This window comes from Artemia sp. Qi Xiang Cuo, chromosome 20, assembly GCF_049724085.1.
Source record: "Artemia sp. Qi Xiang Cuo chromosome 20, ASM4972408v1, whole genome shotgun sequence".
In the NCBI taxonomy this organism is placed as follows: domain Eukaryota; kingdom Metazoa; phylum Arthropoda; class Branchiopoda; order Anostraca; family Artemiidae; genus Artemia; species Artemia sp. Qi Xiang Cuo.
In genome coordinates this window covers 24,461,736-24,484,496 of record NC_142813.1, presented here as the reverse complement: position 1 = coordinate 24,484,496, position 22,761 = coordinate 24,461,736, and the positions used below count along the sequence as shown (strand labels likewise).

General features: G+C 35.5%; 1 protein-coding gene across 1 annotated transcript; it reads left to right on the top strand.

Moving 5' to 3' along the window:
* The first annotated feature begins 12,486 nt into the window (after window positions 1–12,486).
* Window positions 12,487–22,081, top strand: LOC148940032 (uncharacterized). The gene is made up of 3 exons (XM_089106055.1): window positions 12,487–13,405; window positions 20,026–20,271; window positions 21,978–22,081. Exons 1-3 carry the CDS (start codon window positions 12,487–12,489, stop codon window positions 22,079–22,081), a joined length of 1,269 nt encoding a protein of 422 aa, XP_088962181.1.
* Window positions 22,082–22,761: the final 680 nt, after the last annotated feature.

Genomic DNA, 22,761 nt, shown 5'->3' with positions numbered 1-22,761 from the left:
AACTAGAAAGTTCGAGCTCACTTACAAATAGTCAAAAGAGATCCGAGGGCAACTAGCCCCCCCCCACGCCATCTTTTTCCAAACACATCTGATGAAAATTTTTAGATAGGCATTTTGTTAAAAATAGTTTAAACGTGGGATAAAAAAAAACTCTTGTGTCAATAGAATCCCCCAGGGCCCAGGGGGAAGGCATTCTAAGCCATGTCCTAAAGGCATGTATTGTTCTTATGAAAGGGATGCTCGTATAAACTTTATAGAGGGCTCATTTTATCGGAAATTGAAAGTTCTAGTTAACTTTCTAAGAGTCGAGAAATTTAAGGGTAACTAGCCCCCCCCTCCACGCCCTTCTTTCCCCAAACCCATCCACTACAAATTTTCAGATAGCCAATTTTTTGAAAATATTCAAAAATCAGATAACAAAAACTCTGGTGTCAACACAATCCTCCAGAGCTTGGGGTTTGGCGTTGTAAGTGTTGTCCTGGGGGCGTATATGGCTCTTATGAAAGGGATTATCGTATAAAATTCAAAGAGGGCTCATTTAAATGGAAATTGAAAGTTCTTTTTCACTTTTTAAGAGTCAAAAGAGATTGGAGGGCAACTAGTCCCCCCTCCACGCCCTTAATGCATCAGATAAAAATTTTGAGATAGACATTTGGTTAAAAATAGTTCAAAGTTCAGATAACTGAAACTCCGATTTCAACACAGACCCCCAAGGCCCGGGGATAAGCGTTGTTAATTATGCTCTGGGGGCTTATATGGTTGTTAGGGAAGGGACTCTCGTAAAAACTTCATAGAAGGCTCATTTGATTGCAAATTAAAAGTTGTATTTCACTTTTTAGGAGTCAAAAGTGATCAGAGGGCAGCTAGCCTTCCCCCACACTCGATTTATTTTTTTCCCAGAGGCACGTCATATAGAATGGGTCGTCGTATTAACTTCAAAGGGGGCTCATTCGATTAGAAATCGAGAATTCTAGTGACCTTTTTAAGAGTCAAAAGTGATCGGAGGGAAACTAGCCTACCCCCAAGCTCTTTATCCGCAAATACATCTGATAAAAAAAATTTAAGGTAGCCATTTTGTTAAAAATAGTTCAAAGATCATATAACAAAAACTCCTTTACGTAACACTATTTAATTAAGAACAGTTCAAAGGTCATATAAGAAAAACTCCTGTATCGACAAAACCCCCAGGGTCCGGGGCAGGCGTTGTAAGTATTGCTCTGGGGGCATATATGGTTCTTATGGAAGGTATACTCGTATAAACTTCGGAGAAGGCTCAGTTGACTGAAAATGGAAAGTTCTAGTTCACTTTTAAAGATTAAAAAGATATCGGAGGGCAGCTAGCCCTCCCCCTCCATGTTTTTTTCCCTCAAACCCATCCGATAAAATCTTTGAGATAGTCATTTGTTTAAAAATAGTTCAAAGATCATAAGATGAAAACTCCGGGGTCAACAAAACCCCCCAGTGCCCGGAGGCAGGCTATTTAAGCAATGCTCTAGGGGCATATATAGTTCTCATGGAAGGAATTCTCGTATAAACTTTGGAGAGGACTCATCTGATTGGAAATTGAAAGTTTTCGTTCACATTTAGGAGTCAAAAGAGATCAGAGGGCAACTAGCCCCCCCCCTCTCCACGGCCTATTTTCCTCAAACCCATCCGATAAGAACATTGAGAGAGCCATTTTTTTCAAAATAGTTCAAAGATCATATAACAAAAACTCCGGAGTCGAGACAATCTTCAGGGCCCGGGGTAAGCGTTGTAAGTTATGCCTGGAGGGCATGTAGAGCTGTTGTGGAAGGCATGCTCGTATAAACTTCAGAGAGGGCTCATTTGATTGGAAACTGAATGTTCTAGTTCAGTTTTTAAGATTCAAAAGAGATCAGAGGGAAACTTTCTCCCAACGCCCCTTTTCCCTCAAATGCATCCGATAAAAATTTTGAGATAGCCATTTTGTTAAAAATAGTTCAAAGGTCGGATAAAAAAAACTCCTGTGTCGACACAACCACCCAGGGCCCAGGCAGGCGTTGCAAATTATTCCCTGGGGGCATGTATGGTTCTTATGCAAGGGATGCTCGTATAAACTTCAGAGAGTGCTGATTTGAATGGAAAATGAAAGTTCTAGTTCAATTTTTAAGAATCAATAGGGATCGGAGGGCCCCTAGCTCCCGCCATACCATTTTTTCCCCAAACCCATCCGATACAACTTTTGAGACAGCAATATGTTTTAAATAGTTCAAAGGTCAGATAACAAAAACTCCGGTGTCGATACAGCACCCCATGGCCGTAGGGGTAGGCATTATGACCTATTTCCTGGGGCTGTATATGGTTCTTATGAAAGGGATGCTCGTATAAACTTCAGAGGGGGCTCATTTAAATGGAAATTAAAAGTTCTAGGTCATTTTCTCACAGTAAAAAAAATCAGAGGGAAATTAGCCCCTCCCGCCCTCGTCGCCTTTGGGTTTATCGGATGGAAAAACCAATCCAATAAAAAATTGATATTACCCCCACGCCTGTTTTCCCCAATCCCATCCGATTAAAATTCCGAGATAGACATTTTGAAAAAAATAATTAAAACATCACATAATAAAAACTCTGAGGTCGACACAACCCCAATTTTTACTTTGATATTGTTACTTTGATACCATTTTTAATGCATTTGATTTTTTTTTAAAGGTTGATTTTGCAATAAGGGATTTTTAAAAACTTTCGCGATTAAAAACAAACAAAAATTAACTAGATTGAATATGAAAATCAAGCTTAAAAAAATATTTTGCTATTGAAGCATAAATGAAACTTAAAACAAACAGAAATTAAATAAACAATCAATGCATACAATCGATATTAATTTAAATAAATAAATAAATCTTAAAACGAGTGAAACTTAAATTGAATATGCAAATCAAGCTTGAAACGAACAAAAATCACTGCAAACAAGAGTTTTGGTATCGCCTCCTTCTCTCACTATAAAAGTCTTAAACCTACCGTGTCATTAGCACTTTACTAAATACTATATGCGTCTTTAACAGTCTTGGAAAGTATAAATAACATCAAATTGAATATTTGATGCATAATGATATTAATCGTTGAAAGATCCATCAGTTCAAGAATTTATTTCACTGTAATTTAATTTCTGTTTTCAATGCTGTAAGAAATGGAAAAGAAAATATTTGTAATATAAATTCGTTTTCAGTAAAGCGCCAATGACGCAGTAGGCTTTTAGTTTTTATTTACAGTTACGGAAGGGGGCAGTATCAAAACTCTTGTTTGTAGTGAAACTATATTTGGCTTGAACAACTTTAAAAGGAACTAATAGATTAAACTTAATATTTGATCCATAATGATATTAATTGCTGAAAGCTCATCAGTTCAAAATACTACTATAATTTGAATGTTTATTTTCAATATTAAGTACAAAAGTAAATATTTGTAATAAAATGGGTTTTCAGTAAAGTGCTAATTACGCAGTAGATCTTAGACTTGAGAGAAGGAGGCGACACCAAACTCTTGTTTGTAGTGATTTTTGTTCGTTTCAAGCTTGATTTGTATATTCAATTTAAGTTTCACTCGTTTTAAATTTGTTTATTCATTTACATTAATATCTATTGTATGTTTGTTTGCATTGATTGTTTATTTTATTTCTGTTCGTTTTAAGTTTCATTTATACTTAAATAGCAAAATATATTTTTTCGTCTTAAGCTTGATTTTCATATTCAATCTAAGCATCACTTGCTTTAAGATCTGTTTATTCATCTATATTATTACTTGTTGTATGTTTTTTATATGATTGCAGATTTAATTTCTTTTCTTTTTGGGTTTCACTTATTCTTTAATCGTAATTTCTGGTCATTTTGGGTTTGAATTTTAACATGCATTTGTATCTGCTGAGCATACGTTTAAAATGGCCTTTACTTTTCTTTGAAAAACTTATTTTTCGGAAATTTTTGTTTTATCAATTAAAGAAAAATCTTAATTGGACCCAAGGCCCATGGATCCAACAGAAGAAAAACTCTTCAATTTCATGTCCTTGGTACCGAAACTTCCAAATATAAAGAAAAATCTTAATTCGACCTAAGGCATATAGATCCAAGTGACAAAAAAACATTTTAATTTCATGTCCTTAGTATCAAAACTTCCAAATACAAAGACAAATTCTATTTCAACCTAAGGTTCGCGGATCCAACAGACGAAAAACATTTTACTTTCATGTTCCCAATAGCAAAACTTTTAAATATAAAGAAAAATTTTAATCGGACCTAAGGTACAAGGATCCAAGAGATAAAAACATTATAATTTCATCTCCTTGGTAGCAAAACATCCAAATATAAAGAAAAATTTTAGAAAACCACAATATTTGGGGATGATTGGACCTATGACACATGGGTAAGAGATATGAAAAACAAATAATTTCATTTCCTTGATACCAAAACTTCCAAATATACAGAAAAATCTTAAATGGACCTACGGCACATGGAATAAAGCGACGAAAAAAGATTTAAAATTAATGTCTTTGGTATCATAACATCCAAATCTAAAGTAAAATCTTAATCCAGCTTAAGGTACATGGATCCAAGAGACGAAAAAATATTTCAATTTCATGCCCTTGGTAGTAAACCTTCCCATGTACTACTATCGTTTTTTACTAAAGTTATTTATATAGCCACAACGGATTTTTCACTTAGGTTACATTATGTCAACCGTTTTTATTTAGGTTCATTTGGGCTCAGTAAGTGAGCGCGCATGCCTACTAAGCCCTTACGAATCTAAGTTTTTCGTATCTTGGACCTATGTGTCTTAGGTCCAATCATACTTAAAACTATGGGTTTCTAAGATTTTTCGTTATTTTTGGAAATTTTGCTACCAAGGAGGTGAAATTAAAATGTTTTTTCGTCTCTTGGATCCATGTACCTCAGGTCCAATTAAGATTTTTCTTTATAGTTAGAAGTTTTTCTACCAAAGACATGAAATCAATCTGTTTTTTTCGTCTCTTGGATCCATATACCTTAGCTCGAATTAAGATTTATCTTTATATTTGGAAGTTTTGCTACCGGGGACATGCAACTAGGACATGCAATTAAGGTATGCAACCTTAGGTCGAAATAGGATTGTTCTTTATATTTTGAAGTTTTGCTACCAAGGACATGAAATTTAAATGGTTTTTCGTCAATTGGATCGATATACCTTAGGTCCAATTAAGATTTTTTTTTTTTTGCAAGTTTTGGTACCAAGAACATCAAATGAAAAGCTTTTTCATCTCTTGTGCCCATGTGTCTTAGGTCCAATCATACCTAAAAACTGTAGTTTTCTAAGATTTTTCTTCATATTTCAAAGTTTTGGAACCAAGAACATGAAATTCAAATGTTCTTTCGTCTCTTGGATCCACGTACCTGAGATTGAAATAGGATTTTTCTTTATATTTGGGATTTTTGGTACCTAGGACATAAGATTAAAAAAGATTTTAGTCTCTATGATCCATGTGCCTTAGGTCCAATTATTATATTTCTTTATATTTGGAAGTTTTAGTACCAAGGACATGAAACCACAAACTTTTCATCTCTTGAACCCTTGTGTTTTACGTCAAATCACACCTAAAAACTATGGTTTTCTAAGATTTTTCCTTATATTTGGAAGTTTTGCCACCAAGAACATGAAATTATATTGTTTTTTCGTCTCTTGGATCCATATGCCTTAGGTCTAATCAAAATTGTTCTTTATATTTGGTGGTTTTGGTACAAAGGAAATGAAATTAAAATGTCTTTAGGTCTCTTGGATCCATGTACCTTAGCTCAAATTAAGATTTTTCTTTATATTTGGAAATTTTGCCATCAAGGGCATGAAAATTAAAATATTTTTTCATCTCTTCAATCCATATACCTTAGGTAAAATTAAGATTTTTCGTTGTATTTTGGAAGTTTTGCTACCAAGGACATAAAATGAAAATGTTTTTTCGTCTTTTGGATCCATATACCTTAGGTTCGAGTGCAAAAGGATCTCATCCAATTGTTTATTAGAATCCATGTCAAAACTTCGTTTATTAGACATAATGTCACTTCGGCGTTGTTACAGAAAAGGAGGCAACTCCAAGAATTCCTTATCACAGTGGAAGTACGATAAGCCCAGATCTATATGGCTCTTGTTGCATCAATTGAAAGGTTTCAAAGAGAAAATTCTGTTTGCGGAAAAATGTTAAGGCTCTTGTTAAAAGGCCCGCTTGTATGTTGGGAGTACTGGCACCTTGTATGGTTGGAGTACTGCCCGCTTAAAAGCAGAGAGGCTATACTACTGATGTAGTCACTAGTGTAGGAATACACAATAGCCAGAAAGAATTTGAAGAAACATTGAGAGGTAATGGGAAGAAACCAAAGCCTTACAAGCTTAACAATTTCTGCTGAAAGAAAAATTCTGAAACAATATTGTGACGGTGGCGATTATTGTACTTGAAAGCAGATTCGAATTGTGAACCAGTCCTCGTTTTCTGGAAATTTTGGATGAAGTATGGCATGTAATACCAAACTAGTCCCCAGATAATGCACACCTTTATGGAGTGGGTGAAATTGAACATTACCCCCGAGAATATCAGAAGGTTATCCATTTTAGTGCCCCCACGAGGCTCCAGTGACTGGATAGCTCTGGGGAAAAAGAAGAAACGTTCGACTATCAAGTATCACTTCGTTATTTCCAAGAAATTGTTTCTTAATTGATTTTTGTGTTGAAATGAAAATAAATAGCTTCTATCATTAACGAATCAGCTTTACATTTCGATGATTTTTTTCTTGGTAGTTTTTTGAATTTTTTTTCCTTTCCACTTGCAAAATTGACTGGGTAGGGGAGTATTCAAGCAAGGAATTTGAAACACCAGTATGAGGATTTCAATCATGGAGATATAAAACAGAACAAGGAAGACTTATCAGAGTTTTCGGCTCTTTTTAGAAGTTCACAGAAATTATTTCCGAAACAAGCTTTTATAGTTAATTTCAATAATAGAAATCATTCCCAAATCAGCATTAACGGCAGGTTTTTCTTATGAGACAGCTTTTTTTTTAATGTGTCCTTAATATTTTGGGTACTATGGGCTTTATCTGTTCTAGGGTACAGCTATTGCTGCAACCATGGCCTACAAGTGTGTTCGGGCCTTGGGTATGAAAAGCTCTGCTAATGCTTAAATATCTAGGACAGAAGGATAAATTGTTGTTTTTTAGATGGGGAGGGGATAGTTTTATTTGGAACCAGTGTAAAAGAAAAGACACAAAAAGATTAACCAGCAAATAAAGACCATTTCATTCGAGTCAGTTTTTGTCACCTCCGACAAACTAGGCTGGTTTACATTTTGTAGTTATATTATTGATTCGATGAAGGTTGAGCTGAATGTAGTTCATTTGAATGGGGGCTAAGTCAGACAGGTTTAAGGTAAATGGGGGCTGGGTTGAATGAGCATTGAGTTAAATGACGGTTGAATTGCATAGAACGTGAGTAGAATGGGGGTTGAGTTGCACAAGGATGGAATTATATGGAGGTTGAGTTGAATAAGGGTTGTGCTGAATGTGGTTGAGTTGCTTGGATATTGAGCTGAGTGAGGGTTGATTTGAATGGAGGTTGAGTTGTATGAGGATTAAATTTTATGGGGTTCAGTACGCGAGGGCTCAATTAAACAGGGATAGAGTTGCATGAGGGTTGAGTTGCACGAAGGTTTAGTTAAACGGGGGTTGATTTTTATGAGGGCTCAGTTAAACAGGAGTTTAATTGCATGGGGGTTGAGTTGTATGACGGTTCAGTTGCACGAAAGTTCAGTTATATGAGGATTCAGTTGTATGGAGGCTCAGTTACACCGAGTTACAGTAACACGGGGTTCAGTTTCACCTTGGGGAATCAGCATTACAGAAATATCATATTGGGGCATGGCCCAAAACCGGTTTGGAACCACTTTGATATTGTCATTTTTAACACATTTTTGTGCTTTAGGACTTTTTCGCTTTTTGCACCGCGGCATCAAAATATGTATGTTCGGGGTTAGAATTGTTTCGTACACCCCTCCACCCAGGAAATTAAGCACCTGGAAAATACTACACCTCGCAAAATATACCCCCTCCATTTTGGAATATACATTCCTTTTGAAAGGAAATTATTTGTAAAAATTTCCTCCTCACTGAAAATTCTCCAAGATAATTTTCCTCCCTGCAGAATACGTCACCGTGAATAATGTCCGCGTGTTTCCAAATAATAATTACTCCCTGTAAGCAATGGACAAATTAGAAAAATTAAAAAGGCACATAAAATTCTACAATGGGGTTCTCTGATTTTTTTGTAGTTAGGGAAGGAGGGCATTACCCCAAAGAGTGCATTTTAATGCCAAAACATCCCAGCTCTCATTGAACCATATGATAAATACAGAATTAGTTCTAAGGGAGAGAGACGAGGGGAGGATGGAGGTAGAAATTGATATACATTCTCCAGGGCCGTAAACAGGATTTAAGTTTTTTGGGGGAAGGGATATATTTTTCGAGAAGGAGGTAAAAAAGAAACTTTAAAAAACGCATCAAAAATGTGAAATTTGATGTGTTACTCCCCTATGATTACTGGTAATATTTCTGGTCTACGCTGTTACTATGAAAGTAAAGAATAACATTAAACCCCAAAATCAGCAGAATTTATTCCGTATGGGACTACCCCATCCTTATCCATACCACCTCCTCAGGGTCTCTAAAGCTGAGGAGGGTGCTCAATATCAGGAATTGGGAGCTCTTGTCCTTTTTTTTTCAAGTCAAAAGTGATCAGAGACCAAACAGCTTCGGGTGGGGGTATTTTAAAAGGGAGGATTTTTCTCAGGGGGGGGGTATTTAACACGATAGGGTGTTTTCTGATTGGCTGTTCTGTGCTCCATAAGACTAAGTCCATCAAAATGATCCTTATATAGGGAATAGAAAACAACCCTGTCAAACTCCTGATTTAATACGAAACCAGCTGCTAACCTCATTTCCTACCTTAACTGCAGCAGTGTTATTCTCGTACATAGCACTAATCCCTTCAATGTTATTTGTCTGGTATACCATACAAGGATAATACCTTCACTAAAGCTCTTCTATCAACAGAATCGAACGCTTGCTTATCAAACAGTTCGTGGTAACGAACTGTAAGTAAGGAGCGACCCGGCTCAATGATAACCGAAACTCTAGAAAACAGGTTTTTGATACCAATAGATACATCAAAAGAATCAGATTTCAATGCTGATTTTAAATATATAACTTTCATTAAGTTTAGTGCTACTTATCAAAAGTTACGCACCTGAGAAAATTTGGCTGATTTACAAAAAAGGGGGAAAGACCCCCTAAAAGTTATGGAACCTTAATGAAAATTACACCATCATATTAAGCCTATCAGAAAACCCTACTGTAGTGGTTTCAAGCTCCTATTTATAAAAATGTGGAATTTTCCTTTTTTTGCCAGAAGAAAGATCACGGATGCGTGTTTATTTGTTTTTTTGTTTGTTTTTTTTTCCCAGGGGTGATCGTATCGACCCAGTGGTCCTAGAATATTGTGAGAGAGCTCATTGAAATGGAAATTAAAAGTTTTAGTGCCCTTTTTAAGTGACCAAAAGAAATGGAGGGCAAATAGGCCCCCTCCCACGCTTATTTTTTTCCCAAAGTCACCCGATCAAAATTTTGAGACAGCCATTTTGTTCAACATGGTCGAAAATATGATAAGTATGTCTTTTAGGATGACTTAATCCCCCGAAGTCCCCAGGGGGAGGGCTAAAAGTTATGAACTTTACGCAATGTTAACATATAGTATTGGTTATTGGGAAGTATACAGAAGTTTTCAGGAGGGTTTTTTCTGGTAGTTGGAGGGAAGGGTGAGTAGGGGGTTATATTGGAGGATCTTTTCATGAAGAAAGTTTTCATGGGGGAAGGGGAATTGCCATGAAGGGGGCGCCGGACTTGCCAGCATTATTTATTAGTTATTGGGAAGTATACAGAAATTTTCAGGAAGGATTTTTTTCTGGAGGGGGGGGGCTGGAGGAGGGGGTTACTCGGGAGAATCTTTCCGTGGAGGATGTTTCTTTGGGGTAAGGGACATTTCTATGAAGGGGGCGCCGGATTTCCAAGCATTATTTAAAAAACGATCAGAAATTAAATTTAAAAAAAACAAGTTTTTTCAACTGAAAGTAAGAAGGAACATTAGAACTTAAAACGAAGAGAAATTATAACGTATGTGAGGGGGTTCTCTCCAAATTCAAGGCCTCGCTCTTTACGCTACATTTTTTTTTAGTGCTTTCAAAAGAGCTATAAATTCTAATTAAAAGGCCTTTGTGATTCAGGGTTTGTGAATCAATTTTTTTTTAACTTTTAACGTAAAGTGTGTGGTATTGACTAAGGGGAGAACCCCCTCATATGCGTAATAACATATACGTAATAAAAAAAAACAATAAAAAAACAAGCGATACGGCTCAATAGTAATCGAAACTTTTAAAAACGAAATTTTGATGTCAATAAATGTATCAAAAGAATGTGTTTATAATGCTGATTCTAAATATATAAATTTTATTAAGTTTAGTACTACTCATCAAAGGCTACGAGCCTGAGAAAATTTACTCGATTTTTTAAAGAGGGGGAAACATCCCCTAAAAGTGAAAGAATTTTAATGAAAATCACACCGTCAGATTCAGCGTATCAGAAAACCCTATTACATAGGCTTCATGCTCATATCTGCAAAAATCTGCAACTTTGTATTTTTTGCCAGAAGAAAAATATACCAATATAGAAGTTAGTTACGTAAGTTAATTTGTAAAGACATCCATTTAGCAAAAGAAAAGTAAAATTTTTGTGCAAATAAAAGCTGCATGAACTAAAAAACGATCAGAAATTAAATTAAAAAAAACAAGTTTTTAAAACTGAAAGTAAGGAGCGACATTAAAACTTAAAACGAACAGAAATTATTCCGTATGTGAAAGGGGCTGTCCCCTCCTCAACGCCATGCTCTTTACGCTAAAGTTTGACTCTGTCTCACAACTTTATTTTTTAAAACAATAAAAAACTTTAGCGTAAAGAGCGAGGCGTTGAAGAGGGGACAGCCCCTTTCACATACGGAATAATTTCTGTTCGTTTTAAGTTTTAATGTCGCTCCTTACTTTCAGTTTAAAAAACTTGTTTTTTTATTTAATATGTAAAACTGAGGACCAAAGATGTTTGATAACTCAATCACTTCTCAATTATTAACCTTTTGAGTGAAAGTTTGGTCGACACATACTCTACCTTTTCTAAAACCTCACTGTTCTTCTCTCATAACCTTGTGTACAACATATCTCAGTCTGAAAAGTATCATGTTACTATTACTAAGCAATTTGCTACCTACAGAGGCCAGGCTATTGCCTTGATAATTATCGCACTCGCTCTTATCACCTTTTTTATACAATGGTATAATTCGGGTTTTCCTAAAATCGCTAGGTACTTTCCCTTTTTTCAAAAATCATATTCATATCAATGTTCAGTACTTACTTCAGTAATCAATCTTCAGCAATTATTTCTAACCTCAGAGCCACCATATTTAAAAAAAACTCATTTACCACACTATCAGCACCTTGGGCCTTATTATTTTTAAACCTTTTTACTACTGTCGCTTTTATTATGAAAGTAAAGAGTAACATTAAACCCCAAAAAGAGCAAAGTTTATTTTTTCACACAAACTTCGGAGGTTGCTTATTACATCAGAAATTGAGTTTTTTTTTATAATTTGTAAGTGAGTGGAGACAAACCAGCCGTGTAGAGGGGGGTATTTTCTGTGGGGTGATACTTTCCCCTGGGGAAATATTCCCCGCGGCATACGGTTCAAAAGCATGGGCGCTCCAGAAAATGGTGGAATATTTGCTAAATCTTTGCCGGAGAAATTTTCTACGGATTCTTTTAAGTACTTGACTGAATGATTGTATTTCAAACAGTAGGCTTTACGAAAAGTATGGTTCAATCCCGCTTTCTAGGGTTATATTGAGAGAAAGGTTGAGATGGCTAGAGCACGTTCTGAGGATAAAGTCTGACAGATTGCCAAAGATTGTCCTTTTCGTCAACCATCTAGGGCCAAACGGATCTAGGGCTAAGGCACCTCGAACTGGGTCAAGCATATTATTCTATGCAAATGAACTTACCCTCCTATCAGTATCTTCACTAATATAACATGACTAACTACCTGCTTTTGCATCATTAATTATTCAATTTATTTTAAATTTACCTTTTTGTCCCCGTTTTGTTTTTACTTGTATTTTTTGTATTATCACTCATTTTGGTAAACGGTTTAATAAAAAATAACTTAGGGTCCAGCTGCATCTTGAAATTGCCAAACCACCTTACTTGTTTTTAAACAATTAAAAACCAGGATTTAAACTAAATCTTCTCACAATCATTTTCATCTTCCGAGACGTGACGCAATCGAGGTTAATCACGGAATGTTTTTGAGAAGCTCAGTTCAAAAAAAGATAGTGTCTGATTCGATCTTAACAATGTATTAATGGCAGAGTGGTTTAGCAGTAACGAATATGACAGAGTGTGTGATTGTGGCAGTGACCAGTGTGTCATTAACAGTGTTTTGCAATTAAATGATAGTGCCGGTGATTCTTTGACAAGTACAGCAAATCAATATAATCCATGTCCTGTGGATAGATATCCCTTTTATTCAGCCCAAGTTCCTGCTTCAAGTGACAGTTCCATTTCAAGCTCTGGAAGTCATATCGCCCTTGATAACACAGTAAATCAATATACGCCTCGGATGAATATCCCAGGTCCTGTTGATAGATGTCCCGTTTATTCAGTCTCAATCCCAGTTCCTGTTTTGCAATTAAATGATAGTGCTGGTAATTCTTGGACAAATACAGCAAATCAATATAACCCATTTCCCGTGGATAGATATCCTTTTTATTCAGCCCCAGTTCCTGCTTCAAGTGACAGTTCCATTTTAAGCTCTGGCAGTCATATCGCCCTTGATAACACGGTAAATCAATATACGCCTAGGATGAATATCCCAGGTCCTGTTGATAGATGTCCCGTTGATTCAGTCCCAGTTCCTGCTTCAAGTAGCAGTTCCATTTCAAGTACTGGTAGTCATACCGCCCCTCAAAACTTAGTGCATCAATATGACCCAAGGATGAATATCCCAGGTCCCTTTGATAGATGCCCTCTTTATTCAGCCCCAGTTCCTGCTTCAAGTGGCAGTTCTATTTCTAGCGCTGGCAGTTACATCGCCTCTCAAAACTTAGTACATCAATATACCCCTAGGATGAATATCCCAGTTTCCGTTGATAGATGTCCTGTTTATTCAGCCCCAGTTCCTGTTTCAAGTGGCAGTTCTAATTCAAGTACTAGCAGTCACATAACCCCCCAAAACATAGGGCATCAATATACCCTTCATTTAGCTCAAGTTCCGGCTCCTGGTAAGAGTTAATTTCATTTTATGGTTCTGATACAAGATTACGTATGTCTCCCACAAAAATATTTTTTTATTTTTTGAATTTAAATGTGTTTTATTAATTAATTAATAATGTGTTAATTATTTTCATTTATGTACGTTTACTTTTCCCTCTACTTAGATTTTAATAAAAATAAATTAAAAAATTACAAAATGATTATTGCCTTTAAATTATTTATTTGCAGTTTTGCGCCTTTAAGGTTTTCTTGCCCGGGGTAAGTAACCCTCCTCTCCCCTGAAACGTCTTTGGAGTTGGGCTAGTTTAGCTTTCAAGCGTAATTTTAGTTTACGAACTATCAGGATGAACATTTAAGTTATGTTTCCCTTAGAATTAGAAAATATTGAATCTTAAAGTAACAGTTTTTCTATCTGCATGATGAATTAAAAGAAGTATTTGGGACCATAGGGTGATTGAACGAATCCGTCATCGTTGCAGCGATATCTACAGCCTAGTGAAGAGCAAACTACGGCCCATAGCAACCAAAAACAAACTAAAAAGTGTATTAGAAAAAATAACTGTGCAAAAAACTTGTAATTTTTTTTTAAATTCGTAGAATTTTGAATTTTGAGCTAGTGCTTTATTGAAAACACAAAATCAACACCATAAAACACAATTAGAAGCCGAAAATAAGTACCCTGCAAAAAATTAAAGACTAATTTATGAGGCTTTTAAAATTCTTTACCGGCCACAAAATCAATACATTTTCATCTGCAGTTTAAGTTCTGTAAGATCTTCAAATAAGATCACCTTTCAGTAAAGAGCTAATTTTCAGAACTATACAAATTTAATGAAATATTACGTGTCAGTTTGTTTCTGCCAATGCTACAGATATATTTTGCATAAACTAACAATCAGTAAATTTTGTTCGTTTTAATTTTCGTCTCATTTCTTTACTTTCGTCAGATTTTTTTTTTTAATTAATCTACTTAAGGGTTTTATGGTAATTTGTATGAGACAACGAGGGACTAGACAGCTAATATGCTTTGACCTGAATTTTGGGCTTTTACAAGATTGGACCTTGCAAAATTTGTCACATCTTGCAGTAAAGCATCATTTATGTGCAAATTTCATTGGCCATGTTTTGCCTCACCAAAGCTTCTTACTGTATACCAACACACATGGGGGTAAAACTGAAGGGTTTCTGAAAGCTTCTTATTGTAAACTGAGGGATTTCCCCTCCACCCCTGCTCTTCAGTTAATCTCTATCTCTTAAGTTTTCCTTCTCCATATTTAAATAGCATGTAGCATACATGACGAAAATAATGAAGTACAACCAAAAAATATATTCTTGTGTTCAAGCCTGTGTCCAGAGAGGGTTGAGGGGTTTAAATTCCCCCCCCCCCCGAAATGTTTGTCCGACTGGTGGAAACGTAACAAAAATGAATATAAACAAATCTTGATGTGTTTTTAAAAAAATTTTGTCTTGTACCCCCCCCCGAAATTTTTTGTGCCCCCCCCCCCCAAAAAAAAATCTTGGATACGGCTCTGCTTGTGTTATTGCTGCCAGAACAAACCGCAAAAACAGTCACAATGTTCAAAAAATCAAATTGGTTGCATAAGCCAAATTTCTTTAAGTGTTGTGAAACTATCATTTGAATCGACAATTAAAGAGGCTTTGTTCAGGTACAACACCAGCATTTCATATCTAATAGTATGTATACAAAATACCCTGTTCAGCAATTTTTGTTCTGAAAAATAACTCAGATAAGGAGCTATTGAAATCGAACCTAGTTATTCCATGTTTATCTGAACCCAAGAGTAGCATGCGTTCAGTTAAGCTAAAACTGAACCCGTCACAACCATCCTGAATGAAATATTTTAAGTGTAATTAAAGCACCACAAATACATCCATAGTGGGCTCGGGTAAATTTTCAATTCTTTTTTTTAAGACCTTAATTTGAGCCAGAAACTGGTCGACTTTAATTGAGTTAAGATATCTGAGTCTTGCACATAAATAGTTCGTTCAGTTCTTATGGATACACATATTTCTCACACCTTTAGAGTTCAAATCAGATGTAGTCTAAAATGGATGGTCAGGCCAAAAACTATTCATGAGAAATACTTGGATTATGCTAGACAGGTAGGCTACAGGGGAAAGGTATCCTTTGAGCTTTTCTAAGAATATCTGGGCTTTACTGTTGTCCCCAAGCTTTCCTGTAAGTTACCTCTATTGACTAACTTTCCTCTTCTGCGAAACAGCTTCCTAAATGGCAACGTAAGCCCCTCCCCCCCCCTTTGTTTTCTAACCAAAAGGCTTATAAATTTATAAGCACGTACTGGAATCCTTCTTGAGTTTAATTTCCTCTAATGTTTTAAGTAAAGGGCTAAGTTCATCCTAGTATTACATGCAGGGGCCTAAGCAAAACGGTGGCGTTTTGCTTGCGTTCTGAGTTCTTGAGTTGTTTTATTGGTTGAAAAATATATATTATCTATCTTGTATTATTTGAGGAAGAAAAGAAAAGTACTATAAAGCACTTTTCTTAGTATTAGCACGGAAGTTAGAGATACGTCCAGTCTCCTCTTAGGTACGTAGGCACTTTGTAGTGCCTTTTATCCCCTACCTTCAGTCCACGATGGTTTAAAGTATTAGTTTACTTTTCTTTGCAAAAGTGCATTTGAAGAAAGTCTTTTAAAATTAATTTATCTTTATCTCCTATGGTGCCTAAAAATGTAAAAAAGTACAAGACAGGAAAGAAAAGTCATTTTAACTCTTATACTACTACTACTAACAACTCACCGCAGCACCAAGCCGCCTGAGGCCAACACAGCTACGCACGCTCCTCCTCCACCCCAATCTATTCAAAGCCTCCCTTTTTACACCCGCCCACGAAGTTCCCATTTCCTTTAAATCTTTCTTTATGACGTCCCCCCACTCTAGACGAGGACGACCTGCTTTCGGTTTAGCCCTAGATGGTTGGCCGAAAAGAACAATCTTCGGTAATATGTCATCCTTCATCCGCACAACGTGCCCTAACTACCTCAAGCTTTCTTTCATTATAGCCCTAGAGAGCGGTACTGAACGGCATTTTTCGTATAGCCTATTGTTTGAAATACGGTCAGTCAGCCGGGTACCCAGAACAATCCTTAAGCAATTTCTCTGGAAAACATCTAGCAAATCGGTATCCGCTTTGGAGCGTCCATGCTTCAGAGCCATATTTGACCACTGTCATCACTGTAGCTTCTAATATTTAAATCTTGGTTTGCAGACTTATCTTCCTATTCTTCCAGACTTTTTTTTTACTGTGAAAAAACACCCTGAGCCTTAGCTGTTCTATTTTTATCATCTTCACTGATCCCATCATCTTTACTAATAATACTACCAAGGTAAGTGAAGCTGCCCACCTGGTCAATCTTTTCATTACCCAACGTCACCTTTCCATCTTCACTTATTCCTAGCCTTAGTGACTTAGTCTTCCTAACATTAATTTTCAAACCAATTCTAGCACCCTGAACTCGCAAAACCTCTAAAACTTCATTCATTTTGCTCATACCTTCATCTAGGATGCTTAAATCATCAGCATAATCCAAGTCCAGGAGACTTTTTCCTCCCCAGTTGATTCCGTGGTCTCCCGTTGCCTTTCCTGTGCTCCTTAAAACAAAGTCCATCAAAATAATCCATATAAAGGGAGATAGAACACAACCTTGCTTAACTCCTGATTTAATACAAATCCAGCTGCTAACCTCATTTCCTACCTTAACCGCAGCAGTGTTATTCTCGTACATATCACTAATCACTTTAATGTATTTGTCTGGTATACCATACAAGGATAAAACCTTTACTAAAGCTCTTTTATCAACAGAATCGAACGCTTGCTCATAATCTATAAAACTGAGGACCAAAGGTGTTTGAAAACTCAGGCACTTCTCAATTATTAGCTCAAGAGTGAAAATTTGGTCGACACATCCTCTACCTTTTGTAAAACCGCACTGCTCTTCTCTTAAAACTTTGTCTACGGCATCTCTCAGTCTAAAAAGTACCATATTACGAAGTAATTTGCTACCTACAGAGACCAGACTAATGCCTCGATAATTACCACACTCACTTTTATATCCTTTCTTATAAAGTGGCTTAATTAAGGTTTTCCTAAAATCGTTAGGTACTTCTCCTTTTTCAAAAATCATATTCATAATCTTCAGTAACTTATTTCTATCCTCAGAGCCACCATATTTAAGAAACTCATTTACCAACCTATCAGCACCTGGAGCCTTATTATTCTTTAATCCTTTTAGTACTGTTGCTAATTCCTCCACACAAAACAAATCTTCCTTCACATCCAAGGTATCATAAACTTTTTAATTTTCCTCTGTATTTTTTCGTGCAACTCCTATCTCGGTTAAGCAAGTTCTCAAAATGTTCGGCTCATCTCGCTTTAGTTTTTTCCTTATTGCTAATTGTGACCCCATTCCTATCTTGACCTGGGACAAGTTCGGATTGACTACTCCCTCTCAATTTGTTAACGGGCCAGTACAATATTTTACTATTATGCCGTCTAGCTGTATTTTCCAGATCCTCGGCAATTTTATCCATGGCCTCCACTTCACACCTCCTTAGTTCATATTTTAATGCCTTCTCCACTTTCTTTACATTTCTTTTGTTTTCATACGATCTATCACTCAGATAATTCTTTTACAAGTCCTTTCTCCTTTCTATTAAACATGAAGCTTTTTCACTAATATTCTTAGCTGCAGTTCTAGCTTTGTTCCCTGATATACCTTCAACAGCTTCGCAAAGAATTTTTTTAAAATTATTCCAATTATCTTCCACATTGTCAAATTTTACACGCTTAAGCTTAGAGTTCAACTTTTTCTGGGCATTGTCTCTCAATGTCTCATCCTTAAGTTTTTTAACATCATAATGTCCCGGAAGGTAGTTACCCTTCCGAAATATCGGATTTAAACTAACCCTTGATACAACTAGATGGTGATCTTTACATTTAACATCAATAACAGCACTCCTATATACCCTAGCATCTTGTATTGATCCTGCCAGTCTTCAGTTTACTATAACACAATCGATAAGGTTTGCTGTCTTACCATCACGTGAATACCATGTTAGCTTATGAGCCATTTTATGACCAAACACCGTATTGGTTATAACTAGATTGTTATACCTACAAAATTGCAAAAGTCTGTAACCATTACTGTTTTCTTTTCCTACACCAAATTTACCTAGGCTGGGATACCATCTATCCCTATTTCTACCAACCTGGGCGTCAAAATCTCCCAGTAATAACATCATATTTCTACCTGGGACCCTGTCTATTTTCTCTCCTGTAACTGTAAGTAAAATTCATCTGAGTCCCTAGTATCTCCGTCAGTCGGTTCTACAGGGCCGTATACTACTATAACTGATACCCTGCACTTTTTAGTCATAAAATGAGCAATTAGTATTCTATTATTAATACCTTCCCAGCCTTAGCAAGACTTAGCATCTTTCTTATTCATCATGAGCCCTACTCCCTGTCTATGTACCCCATCCTTCCTTCCTGAGTAAACGTTATATCACCTAATGTCATGTTTCCTACGCCTGGAATATCAGTTTCTGAAACTCCTAATAAGTCCAGTTCGAATCGTCTGAATTCGTCAGTCAAAATGTCGATACGATAGTCCTTTTTTAATGTCGTAACATTCCAAGTTCCAATTCTCATGTTCTTTAAATCATTGAAATTATTTTCGCCAAAGGAAAAACAATGATCCCGGATACCAGTACAGGACGGGGATCACATATTTTCTTAAGTCTACACAGAAGTGCTTAAGTCGGCTGAGAACTAGGCAGAAAGAAATTCATGGGTTATCCAGGAACCGAGGCTTTGTGCAATCCTGGGCTCTTCTTGGTCACAACATAATTTTTAGCGCTTGGTGATGTTCTTCTATCAACAAGAGTCAAAATCCTGTACAAAAAGTCTCAAGTCTATTACCTCCGTCTCATTAACTCTTATTAGAAAATATTAAGCCTGTTAACTCCTATAGAGAATATTAATTGGGGTTTTGATACACTTGTGAGTTTTTAATTGGCTTCTTGATTAATTAGTCATAATCAGTGTATGTCTTTAAGTTATATTTGATATTTTGTATCAACAACCATGATCATTGACTGAAGAATTGTATACAGGAATATCTGTAATGGAAGTCATGAATGAATGAATTAATAATTTTAGCAGCCAACAAATAATTGATACAGCTAGTACAAAAAAAAATGATAAGACTTGCTATGTAAATAGTAGGTCAAAAATATCATGGATACAAAAATAAACAAAATGAGGCAGTAATTTTTACGTGTTTTAAGACAAAGATTGTATAGACTCAAGGGTTTGTCTACTTTCGAAATCGTGTATGCAAGGTGGCAAGTACCAATATGGCGGAAGCGTACCATTATTATATTACCATAAAATTCAAGGCCGCTCCTTTAGAGTGGAACTGTCAATTATATAAAATGCGACCTCAGAAGGGAGAGGGCTAAACGACCTTATGTGAATGCACCATCTGTCTCAAATTTGTAAAGACCATGTTCCTTTTACTTTTAGCTAATATTTTTACCAGTGTATATTTACAATTTTTTTTTCAAACCTAATGATTTTTTTAAGTTTCCTTTCGAAGAGTTAAACCTAAAGCATGCAAGATTTGCGGGGATACTGCAAGCGGAGTCCATTATGGAGTAATGACCTGTGAAGGCTGCCAGTCGTTTTTCAGAAGATCACAAGAAAGTTTGATCAAAATAACCAACTATCGATGCCAAGGACAAAAAAATTGCTTGCTTGACAAAGCTACCCGAACTCATTGCCAATATTGCAGACTGCAAAAATGTTTGGCATTGGGAATGTCCTTAGACGGTAAGTTTGCCGTTTTTTAAAGGCATCTTCATTCGAATTAGTTCACTAAACAGTACGTGGGAAAAATGGGTCTAGACGTTTACTTCCCGCCGAAAATAGTTTTAGGACTACGCAATAATTCTCAAAACAACATTAAATAAATGACGGTTTTATTGGCCTCACCATTGTACTATTTTTTTTATTTTGATACATTTTGGAGCTCATCTATATGCATTAGCTTAGGATTTATTCAATAAATGAAGAAGGTTAAAAGAATAAATATGTTTTGAAAATAGTTCTCTTTTATTTTTATTGCAACAATCACTGTCATAAAAAGCATTTACGCCCTTATAATAATTTATAATGTAAATAATATATAAACACATAATTTTTTCCTTATAATAATGCAAAACAACGATTTGAGGCCTATTATTAATTTAGAAAGGTCTCGTATAAGGGGTTCAGTGATAAGTCTTAGCTATTTTAACAGCAAACAATGGAATAAATTCAAAACAAGAGTCATTGCTAGTTTTCAGTTCAAATCTCCAATCACCAGTTTGCTTCATTTCATTTTGTTTTCGCTTATGAGCTTGAAGCTTGAAGGTTCTTAATTGAATTTTAAGCTGCCCTATCCATAGAAATGAAATTCTTAATAAATCTTTATGAAATAGCTTCATCATAACATTAATTGGGATTACACGAGCTTAAACCTCAAAGACTCCTATTTCGAAAACGCTAAGACAGTCAGTTAATCTTAAAAATGCTCAATGAATGTTAATCTTGAATGAAATTCCAAATTTAAAAGCTAGCGTGAAATACGGCTATTTCCAAATTCTACAAAATCTCTCGCCGCTTCAAGTTCAAACCATCAATAGATCCCGGAGAAAATTCCCCAAAAAAATTCCCGCGTACATGCATGCTCTAGAAATTTCCTCTGAATGTTGTCAAAAAAGTATTGTTCACTATGAATATCCTTCACTGATCATCCTGGCGCATTGCCAAGTTTAAGACATGTCTCACTAAATGTCATGGTTTCCACAATTTTCCATTTTTTTGTCAGTGTTCTCTGACAAAAATAGTGAAACGTAAATTAAATATTTTAAGAATGTTTTCTTTAACATTTATATTTTAGCTGTAGGGGTATGGGAAAACTTCATGTTTAACATTAACCTTAATGGCTAAAAAATTATTGAACAATCACAAGGTTGAAAGTAGTAACTTTTTTAAACTGTACCTCGTACAGTTTTAAACGTGCTTCCTGGCACCTCGCCGGGTAAAACTCTTCGATTAAAGTTTCAAACCCACATCAAACTAAAACCACGGAAACAAATCTGGCCTTTTTGACGGCCGGTTTATTTATTTTTTTTAACCAACGACACAGAAGTCTTCTCGATAAATAAGCCAAAAACGTATCTATTTAAACAAACAGTTAAAATAAAATATAACATAAAACATTCTTATAATAAAATAGCCGACTGATTTTCTTCCATATTCAAATTTGTAACAGGACTGGGATCAGATTAGCTTGTGAATAGCTTGAATTACATCCCTGCTTCTCGTTCATCCAAATTTTATAGTAAACTATTATTAAAATTTGATGCAAATATATTGAATACACATATAAATATACAGAAATGAAAATATAAGTGTACAATATAAATTTTATATATAAATATACATATACATATTTAAATACACAAATATAAATATACCAAAAAATATAAAAGTCAAAGTTCAAGTCATGCCTTATCTTTTGGCACAACTTGTCATCTGCTCAACTTCCTGTATACCTGCCGGTAGCTGTGAAACTGGGAGCTTGGCTGTGAAGTAGAAATCTTATCTTATTGAAATCATGAATTTGAAATGTTGATATTTCATCTTATTGCTAAATTATAGCAATATTATTGCTTTAATATTTTCCTCTATAGATGTTCGGTTCATTAATTAAATAAAAAAAACAAGTTTTTCTCACTGAAAGTAAGGAGCGACATTAAAACTAAAAATGAACAGAAATTATTCCGTATATGAAAGGGGCTGTCCCCTCCTCAACTTCTCGCTCTTTACGCTAAAGTTTGACTCTGTCTTACAACTTTATTTTTTAAAACAATAAAAAACTTTAGCGTAAAGAGCGAGACGTTTAGGAGGGGACAGCCCCTTTCATATACAGATTAATTTCTGCTCGTTTTAAGTTTTAATAACTCCTTACTTTCAGTTAAAAAAGACTTGTTTTTTTATGTAATTTCTGATCGTTTTTTAGTTAATGCAGCTTTTATTTTGGCTCACCGTCATTGAATAAGTAAAACAAATTATGCATATTAATTTTACCTTTCTTGTGCTAAATGGCTTTCCAATAAACCAAAAGCAATACTATACAGAAATACCAAGACAGAAATTATTTCGTATATGAAAGGGGCTGTCCCCTCCACAACGCCTCTCTATTTACGCTAATTTTTTCTATTTTTAAAAAAATAGAGTTCTGATAAAGTCAAACTTTAGCGTAAAGAGTCAGGC